This window comes from Ascidia mentula, chromosome 5 (genome assembly GCF_947561715.1).
Source record: "Ascidia mentula chromosome 5, kaAscMent1.1, whole genome shotgun sequence".
In the NCBI taxonomy this organism is placed as follows: domain Eukaryota; kingdom Metazoa; phylum Chordata; class Ascidiacea; order Phlebobranchia; family Ascidiidae; genus Ascidia; species Ascidia mentula.
The window spans coordinates 13,617,941-13,634,146 of NC_138570.1; the positions used below are offsets into that span (position 1 = coordinate 13,617,941).

At 36.9% G+C, this 16,206-nt stretch overlaps 2 protein-coding genes across 2 annotated transcripts; both read right to left on the minus strand.

Annotated features, from left to right (window-relative positions):
• Positions 1-1,636: 1,636 nt before the first annotated feature.
• Positions 1,637-10,662, minus strand: LOC145902963 (adhesion G-protein coupled receptor G7-like). The gene is made up of 27 exons (XM_082991054.1): positions 10,549-10,662; positions 10,045-10,152; positions 9,866-9,979; positions 9,676-9,789; positions 9,481-9,594; positions 9,289-9,402; positions 8,989-9,102; positions 8,747-8,860; positions 8,400-8,513; positions 7,949-8,062; positions 7,773-7,886; positions 7,281-7,388; positions 6,788-6,901; positions 6,379-6,495; positions 6,195-6,302; positions 5,822-5,931; positions 5,457-5,603; positions 5,177-5,371; positions 4,704-4,937; positions 4,521-4,640; positions 3,974-4,111; positions 3,651-3,760; positions 3,055-3,269; positions 2,551-2,670; positions 2,329-2,489; positions 2,018-2,188; positions 1,637-1,957 (listed from the first exon to the last, which is right to left on the minus strand). Exons 1-27 carry the CDS (start codon positions 10,619-10,621, stop codon positions 1,808-1,810), a joined length of 3,525 nt encoding a protein of 1,174 aa, XP_082847180.1. The 5' UTR covers positions 10,622-10,662; the 3' UTR covers positions 1,637-1,807.
• Positions 10,663-14,805: 4,143 nt separating this feature from the next.
• Positions 14,806-16,012, minus strand: LOC145902964 (uncharacterized). The gene is made up of 3 exons (XM_082991055.1): positions 15,961-16,012; positions 15,320-15,646; positions 14,806-15,134 (listed from the first exon to the last, which is right to left on the minus strand). The coding sequence occupies exons 1-3, from the start codon at positions 16,010-16,012 to the stop codon at positions 14,806-14,808; spliced, it is 708 nt and encodes a 235-aa protein (XP_082847181.1).
• Positions 16,013-16,206: the final 194 nt, after the last annotated feature.

Here is a 16,206-nt window from a genome sequence, read left to right on the forward strand (position 1 = left end):
TCTTTAACCGTACGTTTATGTATTGAGTACTATTGCAAATTCTACAAAATATATGACAAAAACTTAGTAATATACATAGACACTAGGAATTGAAAACGAGCAACGGTTTGAGCACGTAGCTGTACAGATTACGTCATACTGAAGGGACAAACAACAGATCACGCAATCATTCACTTCCGGGCTTCGCATTGTAACTTTATTGACGTACATATTTATTGATCAATGGGGGATGGGGACATAATTAACAACAATTTAAATATGCGTAAACTGCATTTATTTATTGTATTACCTTTATACCCAGGCTGTTTTATCCCGTTTCTAGTTACTTTTGGTGTTTATAATTTCTTGCGGATTGCTGCGTCACCGTTAAATCAAATATAATCCCTCTGATATGTATTGGCGGATGACGTATACATTGCGTCACAATTTCGATAAAAAATATCATGTTAATTGATTTAATTTAAATCACCATTCACGCTTTTACATTAATCACTATACGACAGTTGAACCTTCATTGCACACGTCATACATTCTCATTTCGCTAACTAGGGAAAATGGCTGAAGTGGCTCAAGACCCACAAACAGGTTTTATCTTTATTTGGAAATATACTTACAGAAGTCCAAGATCTGTATAAACATTGTAAAACACCATTAATTTGCCCGGAACAGATTTTTTGTAATATTTAGTTTATCTCAAGGAAAAAGCCAACGTGACCTGTAACACCAAAACGGTTGTTTGATGTTTATGAATGTGGATTATTATGGATAGAATAACACCAAAACGGTTGTTTGATCGTTGTTATTATGGATAGAAAAAAAAACGTCAGAAATTTGACTGCAGGAATCAGCCTTTGCAAGTCGGTAACCGACGGATCTGTCTTTGCAAATCAATATAACATGTCTAGAGCTAGAATTGATTTGATTCTATTTGAATAAAACAGAAACTGAAGATGCCAATAGGCGTAATTAATATTTCTTTGATAAAGATCTTATACTGGTGTGATCGTGTTTTACTCCTTTTGGAGCTCTAGAAATGTTGTTATTGTGAAGTTATTATTATGGAGAGTTATTGTTTCGAACTATACATCATAATCCGCTATGATCAACTGATAAAGTTAATATTTGCACAATCCATTTCATGGAAGATAATAAAATGAGCAAAAAGAACAGTAAAATGTAACGACCCAGAAGCTCAATCAAACCACGAATATTTTATCGTCCCAATGGCTTATTATATGTAAGCAACCCGAAGTCTAAAAACTTGACCCAAACAAATATTTTATGCTCTGATGCAAAAACACATGCGGTTTACATCCCCAGTGTGACTCTGAAGCCAACCCCTCGAGGCGATATTTGGAGCCGGTCATTGGCCTATCGGTGTCATGTGAGAGGGAGACGGAAAAGGAAAGGAGCTAGCGCTGCGATAAAAAATTTAACGTGCGGTGACTAAAATATCAATTGATATAAAAAACCTTGTACCAAGCATGTGAAATGATGGTGAAATAATGTAATGAGGAAAAAGTAAAAGAAACGTAATTAATAAAAAGGAAAAGATCGAATTGACAAATGCAATCTTGGGGTGCGATAAGCGATCACAAGTTCTTTTGCGCTACAACTATGACAAAATATTGCCCAAATAATAATGACTTGAAACTACAAAACTTCTTTTTTACGCATCAACATTATATAACTTGTTAACAAGTATGTACACACACGTGTCAATGCAAGTGACCAAACAGATATAAAATATTGCATGAAAAATTCAAATGTTTCAAACAGGTTTGTGTTCTTTTGTATCAAAGGTATTTTATGGCGTAGTTTTATTTGAAATGCTGATGATTGGTGTAGATTTTCCAAAAGTCGTGGAAATCACTTTCTTTTCAGTTCTTTTACATGGGAGCCACATATTCCTAACCTCTTTGTTACGTATACAGTTTAAGAAGAATATGGATATTCCCTGGGTTGAAAATGAGACCTGTTAAAGGTACTGTTGGGTAAAAATTACAAACAATCGTACTTGTGTTGAATTGAAAATGGTGAAAAGCCACGCCATGACAGTCTGATACCAAACATTATCCGCCAACAGCATCAAAAACCCAAACACCCAGGTCAGGCCCATGACAACAATCATTGCCACTGCCCTGACAAAATCTTCTTTTGTGCTTCGTTTTGCGGCAGTAGACTGAATCTAAAATAAATATTAAGTGATAAGTTTCGCAACAACATAGCTTGATGTATAAATATCTGTCAGGAAAATAAACAGTGAAGTCCCATTTTAGAAACTAATACTTTGTGCAGCCCAACAAACGCATTAGAATGCATTATTACCGTTTTTCTGAGGCAAGTAATCTTTGCCAGTGTAGCAGTGAAGAAATACACGTTGAAGAGAAGGAGAATTCCAACCGGAAGCAGGAATCCATAGTAGAGTGAGTAGAGACGAAGCCAGCAGATGTGACGAGATTTGTACATCGATTGGAAGAGAATGTCGCCTTTGTGAAATTTACCTCATTACTTCAGTATACAAAAAAACTGGCATTTTAGTAAACAAACCTTCTTTGTAGGATTTGATGTCGAAGCCTATGAAGGTTGCGCAATAGTTTATCGCAACGATTACCAGGGGAGCAAGATAAGAAACCTTAGCTGCAACTTTCGGTATTTTTGCAGAAACACCTAAAACCTGCACACAAACAATAGTTTATTTTGTATTTACCACCAATGTCACTATTAGGCTACACATATTTTTTACTTAGAAATGAAAATACAGATCATATTATATAAAATAAACAAGAAATAAGTGCAAATTGAGAATGAGCCAAGAGAGCGCTGAGGTTAAGACAAGCCGAATAGCACTAATGATGGACGCAGTCGAGTTGAAAACATTATGGCAGCATATTAGCTTTGATTTTCTTGTTTAAAATATATTAATCATGTTTTTGCTAACGGTTAATACGTATCGGACCCTGCAAATGTTTTGGTCTCGCATAAGAAACCAATACAACCAAATCTGTCTAATTTAGGTAGTTACGAAAATAATAAACGAAAAGCAACAGAGACTATATACCTTTACAAACAAGGTATACATGTTATAAGCGTTAGAAGTCATCCAGAACCAAGTAGCAAGCAGGAAGTAATGCAGCAAACATGTGAGTATGTAACACGGTATCCTCTGTGTTGATTGGTTTCCACCAACGAGAAACAAAACGCACACAACCAGAAGACAAGAACAAATGTTGACGAGGAATGTCGTGGGTTTCCTGCTTTTGAGTTTTCTGGAATTAAAATATTAAAAGTAAGTTACATGTTTATTCATTTATTAGCTGATTGTTTGGGTGCATGGTGGCCGGCATTTCTTAATTCATTTATTATAATTGATTTAAAACCTGTAATTATATATACAGTACATAGTTATCGGCTTTTGCAAAACCGTTGCTATTCAAACTACTATCAACAAAATTATCATGACATTTTCGTGATGCATTATTGCTTCACTAGTTAATCACTGCGATCTGCATGCATGGAACAACAAAAGTAATGCAAATTTTATTCTGCATGCGCACACAATCTTATCTACGAAACCATAAGGGGTATATTTTTTATCACAAATGTTGATGTTCAGCGTACAGTAAAGCCCCCGAGGAAAGAATACTTACGGTATAGCCGTGTATATACATATCGTTGCGGCCAGACATATCGCTGACAAACTAAGGCCCACATACGTCGCAAGACTCATTGCAAAAGCCGATGGAAGAATCTTGGTATCCTGCAAAAAATATTACTTGTACACACTCTATCATTTAATTTCCATTTTAATCGTTTTTTCCAAAGTGTTTTTAATAAAGTTTTGCACAGTTTCCTTGCATAAAGCAAACTGACCTAAGAGTTTAGGCGGTTGAAATGTTTCGCAAGCAGATTTTATGGTGGAAAACTTTCGCTTTTAAAAATAATTATTTCAAAATATGCAAAATACACTTACTACCAACATGGCAAAGTTTGCCAACTTGTAACATTTGCATCTAGGAGGTGAACTTCCGGTAACAAGTTCACATCCGTCGGGAACCCAGCGAAGTTGGTTGGGGTCCCACACACTGCACTGCGTTCGTGTTACTATTTCCTAAAATTGTGTTAAGTTGTCATATCCGTTCAGTTTGAGAGAATATACGTTAAAAGAAAATGCGATTACGTTCCTAAAATAAACAACTCAAAGGATGCGATTACAAACAACTCTAACCCAGGGGTCAGAACGCGTGACAATCGAATCAAATTTGGCCCGCCAGTGGCTTACAAATGGCCCGGTTATGACCTTGACCAACAGTGAATTTTCTAGTCAGGCCCTTAATCGTTTGCTGGTTTAGATCCAACTACGTTTGTTTTGAGGAATTACCCCACATGAAAAAAGTTCACACAAATGTTTGACAGGCGATGGAGAGTGAACAACAAAAATAGCACGAATGCGTTATTAAGTTGTGCAATCTCCTCCTTGCCTCTGGCTTTTGAGGGTATACATTGCGGCTTCGTTTTACCTTTGAGGTTCCGTTGGAGAAAGGCACGATACTTTGTAGACTCTTTTCGTACTTGTAAGATAGATCTAAACTTTCACTTGTCGAGACGGGATGAAAGTTCTCAATTCTGGCTGATATTACCTTAAGTGCATATTTTAGTTTTATTTTTACAGAAACCGGAAACAATAGAACAAAAACCCCTACATAGTTTGTGCGGTTGATGGAAGAAAACAGAGCATCGTTATTGAAAAGCAGGAAGGAAATTTGAGGGTAGGAGCCACCCGCTATGGTAGAGGCAGCTTTGTCTATAATCTCTCCAGGTAACATCAGTTCAACAGGTTCGTCAAGCACATCGCGCAATTTACGAGCGGGTGAAAATGTGACGTCGCTGGCCTTCATTCGAGAACTTTCATCAATCTCAATTGAGGGTTTAACAACCTGAGTAAATTTTGGTAAAATACCCAATTTCATGTTTAGAAAACCTAATGTTATTTGTTTTGACTTTTTAAATAACAATATGCCAAAGATTCACAGGCTTCGCAGCCTAGGCATTGCAGCTTTTAGCTATGCGAAAGCACGGTATTAATATGCCAAAGAGTACTTTTTCTAAAATAGTCTAAGGTTGAGATTCTACTCTAAAGTTATTTTTCTTTACCACAACGAGTTAAATATGTTACCTGCAACGTCAGTCCATCAGTTTCCAGAGTGAAAGTCGTTTCGTTTCCGGGCAGCTCAACATTTTCACTCATGTTCAGCAAAACCTCCAGCGTCCTCTGCCTTTTCCGTTTACGTTTCGAAAAGTTTAACTTACCGAAAGAAGACTCGAGTTGTTCCACAACCTCCATGATGTTATACATTGTGTTAGGAGATATCTGTACCAAAGTACATTTGGCCATTACAAAATTTCCACGAAAAAAATGCTAAACGTTGGTGGATCAGCAAATACTGTGGAAATACCTTTTCTTGTTTCGACACAGTGTAAATTTCTTCCAAGCCTGATAAAATCTCTTCTACTTTATTCTCCGTTATTTTAATTTGCTGTTTTGTTGCCAAGTTGTAAAATGCAATCGTTGAAGATATTTCTGCAGCTGTCATGTTCTGTATCTGGACGCAAACAAACATGTTATTTCGCGAAAGATCCACTTTAAGATGAAGTTAATTTTAGCTAATTTTTTGTGTAACCGCAAGACAGATTTTGAACAAAAACAAACTTCATTAAAAACAGCGAATGTTCATTTTTTTGTAATATTAGTTCTAAATGTTTATATTTTCAAATTTAGATCAAATTTAAAAGATTTTTGAAGAGTAAGGTGTTGTCGTACTCTTTCTACTGATGATAGCAAGGATCGTATGCATCCGAAAGCGTTGATAATTCCGAAAGATGAAGCACTTGGTGATTCGTAAATACACTGAGCTGAAGCAACGTGACGACCTTCACAAAAAGTTTTTTAACATTCATCAAGAGAAATGTTTAAACTAATCGTGAATATTGCTGCGCCAAAGTTGTTTATCATTCCCGCGCATTTTTGTCTTTTGTTCTGGGTGCCTTGACAAACCTGGCGGACATTTGTGCGAAGGGTTTTAGTTGCACGTGCTTGAGACTGGATGCCCTTCACGTTGATTTTTACAGACACTAATAATGGTTTTTGGCGAAATGTATTTGTCTTACATGCAATCCAACAGACTTAATCTTACCGTCGGGACAGTGTTCAACGGAAGAAGTGGTTTCGCCCACGCTTGTTTTCTCAAATGTAAGTGATTGGTTCAAGTCTGCGTTCAAAATCTCCGCTTTTGTGCAGAAAGCTGTTGGACGAGAAAGGAATTACAACCCATGGGTGCGGTTGGTTTAACTTATAACGCATGTTTCAACAATGCTTACGAGTGCAGAAATATCCATCGCCTTCAAAGTTGCCTTGACACGCACACGAGTAAGTGTGGTTGGTAAGAAAACACTTTGCAAACTCGCTGCAGGTTCGTGATCCACAAACGTGTGTAACTATAAAAATATTTTAGTTAGGTAGACAGGATAATACTGGACTACTTTCTTTTGAAGCCACACACACACACACGCACACACCATTAACATGGTTAAAACAGGACATAACTAGCTGCATAATTACGTGATTTTTGTTCTATATTTTCGTTATGATAACGTTCATAAATTAAATATAATTTGATATATTTTACGAAGAAGTATATTTATCGCGCTCAGCACAAGATTTACCACTCGCGAAGATAAGATGAGCCATTTATTGATTGCATTATAACTTACTGCCATTATTACACACCTTCAGAACAGTTTTTTCCAGTAAAGCCTAGCAGACAAGAGCAGTTGTAATTATTAACCAAATCAACACAAGTCGCATTATTTCTACACGGATTCTTGGAGCACTCGTCGATCTCTGCAATCAAAGGCGGATATTACTTTCTGTAACTTTTGTGTATTTAGTCTGTTGGAGTGCAAATATGAAACACCGAACATTTACAGTCAACGATTTCCTTTACCCTTTGTAGTTAAAGTTACAATTTGGCCAAAGTGTTTTTGTGTATAAAAAAAGTATATGTGCAAAAGAGCTATTATAATCAATGAGAGCTGCGTACAGGTGTAACTGTTTCGACCTATAAGTACCACAAAGTGGAAATCTGCGTGCCTATCACTAGCTGCACTGATGAGACCTTCGAAACAGTGTGTACACCTGTATGCAGCTATCATTCTAAAGCAACTTCTAAAGTTTTTTCAAGCATACCGCGATTCGAAACAAGAATTCTTTACGAACTTACCCGTTTCACAGGTTATGCCTTTGTAGCCAGCAGCACAATTACAAATGTGGCCACCTGATATATCTATGCAGGTTGCTCCGTGTTTACATGGCTCTCGAGAACACTTGTCTAGTAAAAGTTGAATTTTAAATTAAAAAGTTTAGACCAAATTTAATTTAAACAACATCAACAAAGGCAAACGTTAAGAAATCTCGAAATATTGTTGAGTGCGTATTCAATAGCTCAAAAAGCAGTTGGCACCTCATACGTCTAAGCAAATGGGTCATTTACACACTTTCAGTATTGCGCATTCTGATATCAGCAACCTACGTCAGAGTTCTCATTGTACCTCTATAAGCCGAGCCGACCAAACACTCTTTTATAGTTTGAGCAAAACTACTATAAATCCCATTTGTCTTATAAGTTAAGGCATCATACTCGTTATACTCGTGTTGGCCTTGCATGGCAAGTTTCAAAGAATAATTACAAAACGCATGCACAAAGAGTCGTTACCAGTACTGCAATTCTTTCCGGTAAACCCTGATTTGCACAAGCAGTTGTAGTCGTTAACTTGATCAACACAAGTACCTCCATTTACACATGGTTCAGGTAGACAATCATTTATATCTGCAATCACAATACAAAAACAACATATAGGGTACGTTTTATTAAATATAATATTGTCGTACTTGTGTTGCAGTTTTTATCACGATAACCAGGTTTGCAGTCGCAGTTGTAATCGTAAATGAGATCCGTGCAAATTGCTCCGTTTTCACATGGTCCCGATGAGCATTCATCAATATCTTTATTGAAAAATTTACGACGCAAACATCGTTTTTATTTGTTCACAACACAACTTAATCTGATTAAAATTACCACAAAACGAATAAAAATATAACAAATTTCTAAAGCGCTACTAAAATCGATTTTTCCATCAACTTATTTGTAATAATGTCCAAAAAATTTTGTTTCCAACAAATAAATTTTTGCTGTAAAAGTTCGTAAAAAATTTAAATGTTTGACCAACTCAAAATTTACTTTCTAGTTTTGTTGGTGGCTATATATCTAATTTGCATAATTTTTAATTTTGTTTTTGTTTTCGTGATTTTAATGATTGTAATTATGTTTCTATCGTCGTACCTGTGCTGCAGTTTTTATCCGTATATCCCAGATGACACAAACACTCGTAGTCATTAATCTTATCCACACAATATCCTCTATTTCGACAAGGTTGTGGTTGACATTCATTAACATCTAAAAAATTTTATGTCTTTGCGTTTGATTCATTTTTAATGTCAGAAGCACACGAACATTAGAGAAGAATTTGTTAATAATTAACCGCACGGGAAACAATGCAAAACTCTTGAATACAACTATGCAAGTAATTGATTACAAGCTTATACATTGCAAACGCTAATTTGTCTTGGTGCTGATAAAAAATTGTTAAATGCTGCATGTAGGTTTACTAAACATTGTTAAAAACTCACCAATGCTGCAGTTCTCTCCAATATATCCAGGTACGCACAAACATTCGTATTCGTTCACGAGATCAACACACGTTCCACCATTTAGACAGGGTTGTGATTCACATTCATCGATATCTCAAAAAACAACGGAAATTTGTTGTAAAAAAGTTTCGATCATCAGCCCTGTACCTTGCGCATTTATTTCTACCGGGGAATATTTTCTTTGGCAATTTTAAATTCACCGCCTTTCTTTTTTGCCTCACCGGTTTCGCAGTTGAAGTCCGTGTATCCTGGATGACACGTACAAATATATTCATCAATGAGGTCAGTGCAGTTCGCATCGTTCTGACAGTAGCCAGGTGCGCATTCGTCAATATCTGCAATATGACACCAGCAAAGTTATTCTGAGGTAAAGTACGAAGATAAACTGTTGATGACCTTTATCACGTTTTAATTGTTATCATTGCGACATTTTAATTTGGTATAAATTTAGGAAACATGTGATTGTTGCCATGACGTTTTAAAAACGGACTAATGACTGATGAACATATTTTCGAAATTACCTATGTCACAAAGAGTTCCATTAAAACCAGGTTCACAAATGCATTCGAACTCGTTAACGTAATCAGTGCAGTTTCCGCCGTTTTGACAAGGATCAGATGCACATTCATCAATATCTGATGCACCACCATGCATACAAAGCAAACGTTATAAACTGCCCCTACTTAAAGTTTAGCTTTTAGCGTAACACTGACCAATTTCGCAATTTTCTCCAGTAAATCCTGCGTCGCACACGCAACTGTACATGTTTATTTGATCAACGCAGGTTCCGTCGTTTTGACATGGATTGGATGCACATTCATCAATATCTAGCCATAAACAAAACCTCTATGTGGACGCAGTTCATATACTTACACTGTATTTGCTTAAATTAAGACGGTAACACTTACCAATTTCGCAATTTTTTCCTGTAAACCCTGCGCTACACACGCAACTATAAATATTTATTCCATCAACGCAATTTCCGCCGTTTTGACATGGTACAGACGCACATTCGTTAATATCTGCTCAAAAACAAAACATTTTTGCTGATGCAATGTACAGATGTTTTTGCATAATACTCACATACGTTTTACTTACCTATTTGACATAAAGTTCCTGCAAACCCTGGGACACACACGCAACTATACATGTTTATTTGGTCAACGCAATTTCCGCCATTTTGACATGGACTGGATACACATTCGTTTATTTCTAAAGTAAAAAGACAGAAGTAGTGCTTTAGAGAATCCTTACGACCAAAATAATTGCTGTTGTACCTGTGCATTGTGTCCCCTCATACCCACTGTAGCAAGTACATGTCTGACGAAAGAAGAAATTCTGGCAATATCCCCCGGGTGCACACAGGTCGCCCCTGTCGTCCGCGCCTGCAACAAATTATTTTACAACTCAAAGATTTTTATACGGGCAATTTTGTAGAATTTGCAAAATAGAACCAAACTGTGTAGTGACGAATTATACATGTCCTATTTCCTATTCAAAATGTCACAAGAGGACGAAAGCTTAATGTCAGCTTATGGTTTGGTTGTTAAACCATGATTTACATGGTCCACAAACTATCTCCGTAACGTAGATATGTGGCGCATTATTAGCTGGTACAAAAGTACAAATAAAAGTCCGGATAACTTTGCCCCAAAATCGAAATTGCTTGAACATTAATCATGAAAGTCAGAAAACAAGTCTTAGAAATGCAACGTTAGGTTGATTAAAGGATTATGAAAAAGTTACGTAAGGATCAAAAAAACATATTTCGATATACTTACTAAATGAGGCAGCCCAGCTTATTGTAATGCGATCTTGGCCCCAACCTTCGTTCTTGTCAGTTCTGCGAAGCATTAACCGAAAACCCCATACTTGATTATCGTAGACATCTACATGAAATGTGTCGGGTTCGTCCGATGCTCCCGATGCCGCAGCGGCTACACTTGCTGGATATTTGTAACAAGTTGGCCACAAGTGATCGTAAATGATGATATTGTTGTGGCCACTTCTCCCCCACGTCAACGATCCCCTGTGAGCTGAAAAAAGCCAAAAACTCTTCAAACATTAACACATTTTACTTATATTCACATAATTGGTCAAATCGACGTCTTTACTTACTCTCAGGCGTTGCAACGTGAACCAAGCAACCAACTATGATGAGTAGGAACCTTGCACTCATTTTTAATGTTTCAGGATGGAGGTGCCGAAATATTTTCTGTCAATGAACTACGATTGAACTCCTCCGGGATTACTTTTCTAGTATCACATCCAAAATCTTGAAACAATATTTAAACACTGTCTGTGGAGTCCAATTCGCAAATAATTGGATGTTACCAAATGTATTTGTGGCTGCAGTGATTTAGAAGTTAATATTAATTAAGTGACGTAGTTAATTAATTTATTTTTTTTGTTCTATTGTGAGGTGATAAAATCATACTCATTAATGTCATGAACGATCGCTGATAATATGCGTGGATACATCATTCGCACAACATCCAATGAAATGTGGTTTACAGAACACTAGAGTACCAATGCAACAGTGGTTCGTAATTTTCATTATGTTGGGCCATCTGTTAGTCGAAGTGACATTTACTGCAGTTTATATATATATACTAAAGAAAAGAATATTAAGTTCAGTCAAACGGCAGAATATAATTGCCGACATTTATTGAATTTTACTTTGCCCAGTTTTCCTACAACAAATAAATAATGCTGTGTTTCGAAAATGATGTATGGGGATAAGACCATTTTTGTCATGAAATCAGAACATAGCTAAGTTGGTTGCTAAACATGGCTATTAGACAACATATATTTTTTTTTTGTCATTGACACAAAATAAGGATTCTAAAAATTTTACGGTCTGTACAATGATCCCATGCAGCGCCTGCGCCGTCTTATATCATAAACCAACCTGAGGTCGTGACATGCTGAAAAGTTGTACAATCATACCTCGAAGATCTGAATCCTGGACATCTGAAAATCCCAATATCCGACACAAACCTTGATTAGAAAAGGATTTTCCCATGCATTTTGCAACTTTTAGTCCGAAAACTGTACAGTGGTACGTACGACCCCACAACAATTTAATATGTTCAATTTTGTTTTCCTGCAAAGCGAACGACAGAAAGGAAACGACATTGCCAGCGAAGCGTGTAAACAGCATTTGAAAACACTAAACTGCCTTTATGCCAGCTTTAGCAATGTTGTCGATAGTGACGTAACACAAGTCATTGTCCTGACGTCCCGTGTCGTCAACAGAAGCACGTGAAAGCAAACCATCTTTGTCTTGCTGTTTGGTCTCAGAAGTCAGGGTTGCCAGATTGGCGCTTTCGGCGCCAAATTCCCTGAATTTGGCTTTTTTCCATTTTGTCTGGCGCCCAAAATTTGGTTTGGCTTATTTGGCCCTTTTCTGGCGTTTTTCCTGTTAGCTTTGCGTTCGGAAGTTGCCCGGGCTCGTTCGTGACGAAACAGGTTCGCGGTATGCTTCTTTTCGGTAAAAACGTCACGCATCACAGCCCAAGCTAGTACAGAAGCGTTGCAAACTGTATGCCTGGGTAGCGTAAACTTGACTACTTCTATAGTGACGTCATAATTTGAGTTTTGAAAGACTGTTTGTTAAAAGTTTGCGTAGCACTGGCACTGCTATGCACATAGAAAGACGGATATAATCCAAGAGCATAAATAAACAAAGAAGAGATTGTATGTTGCTCTACCGCATGAATGTAATTTGCCTGTAAATACAATTGAACATATGTTCGGGAAGCAGAAAATTAAACAATACAGTATATAAACGATTGGCTCTTTTCTGTTTCACTCAAAACTAGTTTTGGCGCTTTTTGGCGTTTTTTGTCGTGTTGTTTGGCTCTAAACAAAAAAAATATTCTGGCAACCCTGTCAGAAGTATGTGGGTTCTTCCTTATCACAACTCATTTGAAAGTGGCCATAGTATTCTTTGGACTCATCCACTTCTTATAATTCTGATGCAGTGTGACTTTGACTGGTAAATGTTTTCGATAGAACCCCTTTTGTACTTGTATGTTTGCCCGAAAAAGAGGTAACGGAGCAGTTTTCAGTAAAGACTGCAGCTTGAAGTCAGAAAGGGGAAGAGAAGACTTTAAGTAACCTGCGGTTGCGTATATATATTTTTAGAATTTTATCTGTAAATGCAGGATAATTCTTTTAAACAATTGCAAATGTTGCATACAAGTTTGTAATGTAATGTTTTTTTGCAAAATGTAATACTTAGTACGGTCTCTTCAGCAAATGCAATGAGCTTGTATAAAGCTGTGCGTTTTCAACGGAAACTATTGCGATTAATTGACTTCCGTATTATGCTACGATGTGGCGTGAGATTAGATTTTAAGTTGTGAATTGTTGTAATTGTTATTTACCTCATGTAGCAATGTAAAAGTTAAGCTTTATTTGTGGCGAATTTCTAAATTACACCTTAATACTGAGTAGTGAGTTCGAAACAATGCTAAGTAAACTGCACTGTTGTAAAAGTTGTTTCTGGACAATTTTAAAAAGCGAGCAACCTAAAATCTATAAAATTATGCCTCCGTTTTCCCGCAATACAATAGCAGGAAAATAGAAGTTAAAATATGCAAGATCATGCGGTATTTAACCACAAAAAATGAATTACCATAATTTAAACAACACACAAAAGCATGCACAATATACAATAACTAACACAACACTGCATGATCGAGTTTAAAGTGCATGTTAGCCTACACGGTATATTTTTTAAGTAATTCGGTTGTACGTCAACTCAAAAATGTAGAAAACTACACGAAAAGTAGCGTCGACCCAAAATCGTAAACCTTTCTCGCTGTAGCGAATTTTACGCCACACAAGGCGCTCGCGTAAAAAATGCATTATTTAGAATAGATGGTGGAAGGCGCCTTATATTGCAGATATCGAATAGTTTCAAACATAGGAGAATTCACAAATTACGTTACCTCAAGGATAGGACAAGGTTTTACATCATACAAAAATATGTCACTGTGACGTCACAAACCAAAGGCTTATTTGACCCTGATTATCGTAGGACCAAAAGGTATAGCAGCAACGACACTACTCTGTACTTCGATAATAAGGGGTATGGTGCGTTTCTTTGCTTAGTGACATTACATGACGTCATTTTGAGTGTGATGTCATAACTTTAACCTCACATTTGTGTTGACTTTAATTTGATGATTCCAACATTTCCAGTTACGAACTATATTGCGAAAAATTCGGTGCTGGTTAATTGTGGCGAAGTAATCAAATCATTTGTGACGCAAACTACTGCCAGGCAAAAAGTGGTACTATGAAAGAATAACTGTGTTTCATAATCAGCAAATTTCATTGGTTTTTCTCGGCGGTCTTTGTCAGCCTCAAAATTCAAATACTTGTATCTTTTGCTGTAAGTGGACAAAACGACAATACTTAATTTACGGTTTGTATCTGTCGTGTTTAAATAGTTCATGCATCACGTTAGCGATCATAAAAGCTTTAACCACAAGAATACCCTGTCCTAGTAACTGTTTTATTATTACACAACAAAACAAGACAGAGCAGGTCGAAATAGCGGCCATCTGTCTGCAGCTCAAATTAACATCAAAATCCGTTCGTTGCACTTGTTCACTTGTTGTGCCCCAAAACTATGCTAAACCAGCTCTATAGTTGTCCTGATGAAGGTCAGTTAAATAACGACCGAAACGTCGTCAAAACAAGTTTTTCTTTTTGCCAGAAGAGCCTTGCATTACCAGCTTTTCATGTTTTCCATTCCTTCGCATAGGTCTTGCTGCCAGCACTCGCACGACTAAAGCGCCTTCTATGACGTCACGAAACTATAATCTCGCTTTCGCAACAATAATGGTTTAAACGCAACTTTGGTCAGCTGTATCTCATAAACCTGTGGCTGTATCTAGCTACTTATTTTGGCAAAAATGGTTATGGCCATTTCTTAGTTTAATTCATAATACGTTTTGTTTTTCCGTGTAACATGCACTTTAACATACCAGTATATAATTTTACAACATATATTTCAGACTTGTTCACTCCGTCTCTGTTTCTTCACTTTCAGCACAACAAAATCGTACTTTGTAATCCAGGCACTCCTGATCTTCGGAAATACACAGTAAACCGTGGTCAGGGCTAAAATGGGCAAATCTGTTTCCACCGTTAATATACGGCATGCCGTTCCTGACCAAACGAGCTTCAATAGCTGTTCGGTTTTCGCACATATCTTGTTGTATCTCATCCTCAATGTGAAACACCATTTCCATGTCATCACGTATTTTATTTCCAGTCCAAGGGTCGTCAACATCATACCATGGTGTCCAGTGAGAATGGATTGATATGCTACTCTCGCATTTACCGATTACTGCAAGGAAACGAAACAGTGGTAATTTGTTGTGCATTGTGTGTGTGTATCTTTCAGTTGTGTTGATTTAGCTGTTGATCTGAAAAAAAGATACGTGAAAGATATTCACTTACATTAACATTACTTGCCACCAATAATCAGCAAATTCTTTGCTAAAAATACTAAATAAACTTTGACACACATACCTGCCGGACAGCAGTAACGCACTTTGTAGTCATGACACGGGTAGGATTTTCCATTAAAGATATGACATATAGCGCGGCACTGCACAGTTTGAATCGATATCTCAATGTTCCAGACATACGGATGGAGCTCATCCGAGTTTACTAACCCCACGTCTACGTCAGTTGGGTTTTGACACACTTTGTTTTGGAAGCTTTCGTAAATAACGGCGTGGTATTCGGTATCGCGATTGTCAGTGGCATCGTCTACGCTAAACCAATCGGTCCATCCATTTTCCTCACATTCAGGTTCGGGTTTTTGTGCTGGTTTGGCGTCCTTACCCAGACACTCTGCGCAAAATTCAAATATCGCATAAAATAATTAAAAAAACGGAAGACCAGCGAATACTTCCTTTTCTGTGTTACGACAACCTAAAGGATTAATTAACTGTCGGCAATGCCAATCGAATTATTTTACAGTTAAAAAATAAGCAATATGTAACTTATAGTGTCTTTTAGTCTAATGCCTTTGACCCAAAAATGGCACATTCACAGCAATACAATTGAAAATTATGTTTTAAATGTTCATTACTAAAACTGAACTGATTTTAATAAATAAACGTAGTCGATATTTCGGGATTTAGGTTTATTTTAAAAGAACATACGTGCTTTCGCTGCAACCGACAATCCCCCAAAAATAAAGAGTAATTTCAGCATATTGTTTTCTGCGTTGACTCTTTACCTCTTGAAGAAAACTTCAGCCTGCAGTCATTAACACTGCTTCAGGCAACTAACATGGTCAGGAATGTTCATTCTGCAGAAAAAGTTTAAATGTGCGTTGCGTTTTTGACGTCACTAACCGCACAGAACAAAACGACTAAGTTATGATAATCTCTATTTATGTATTTAAA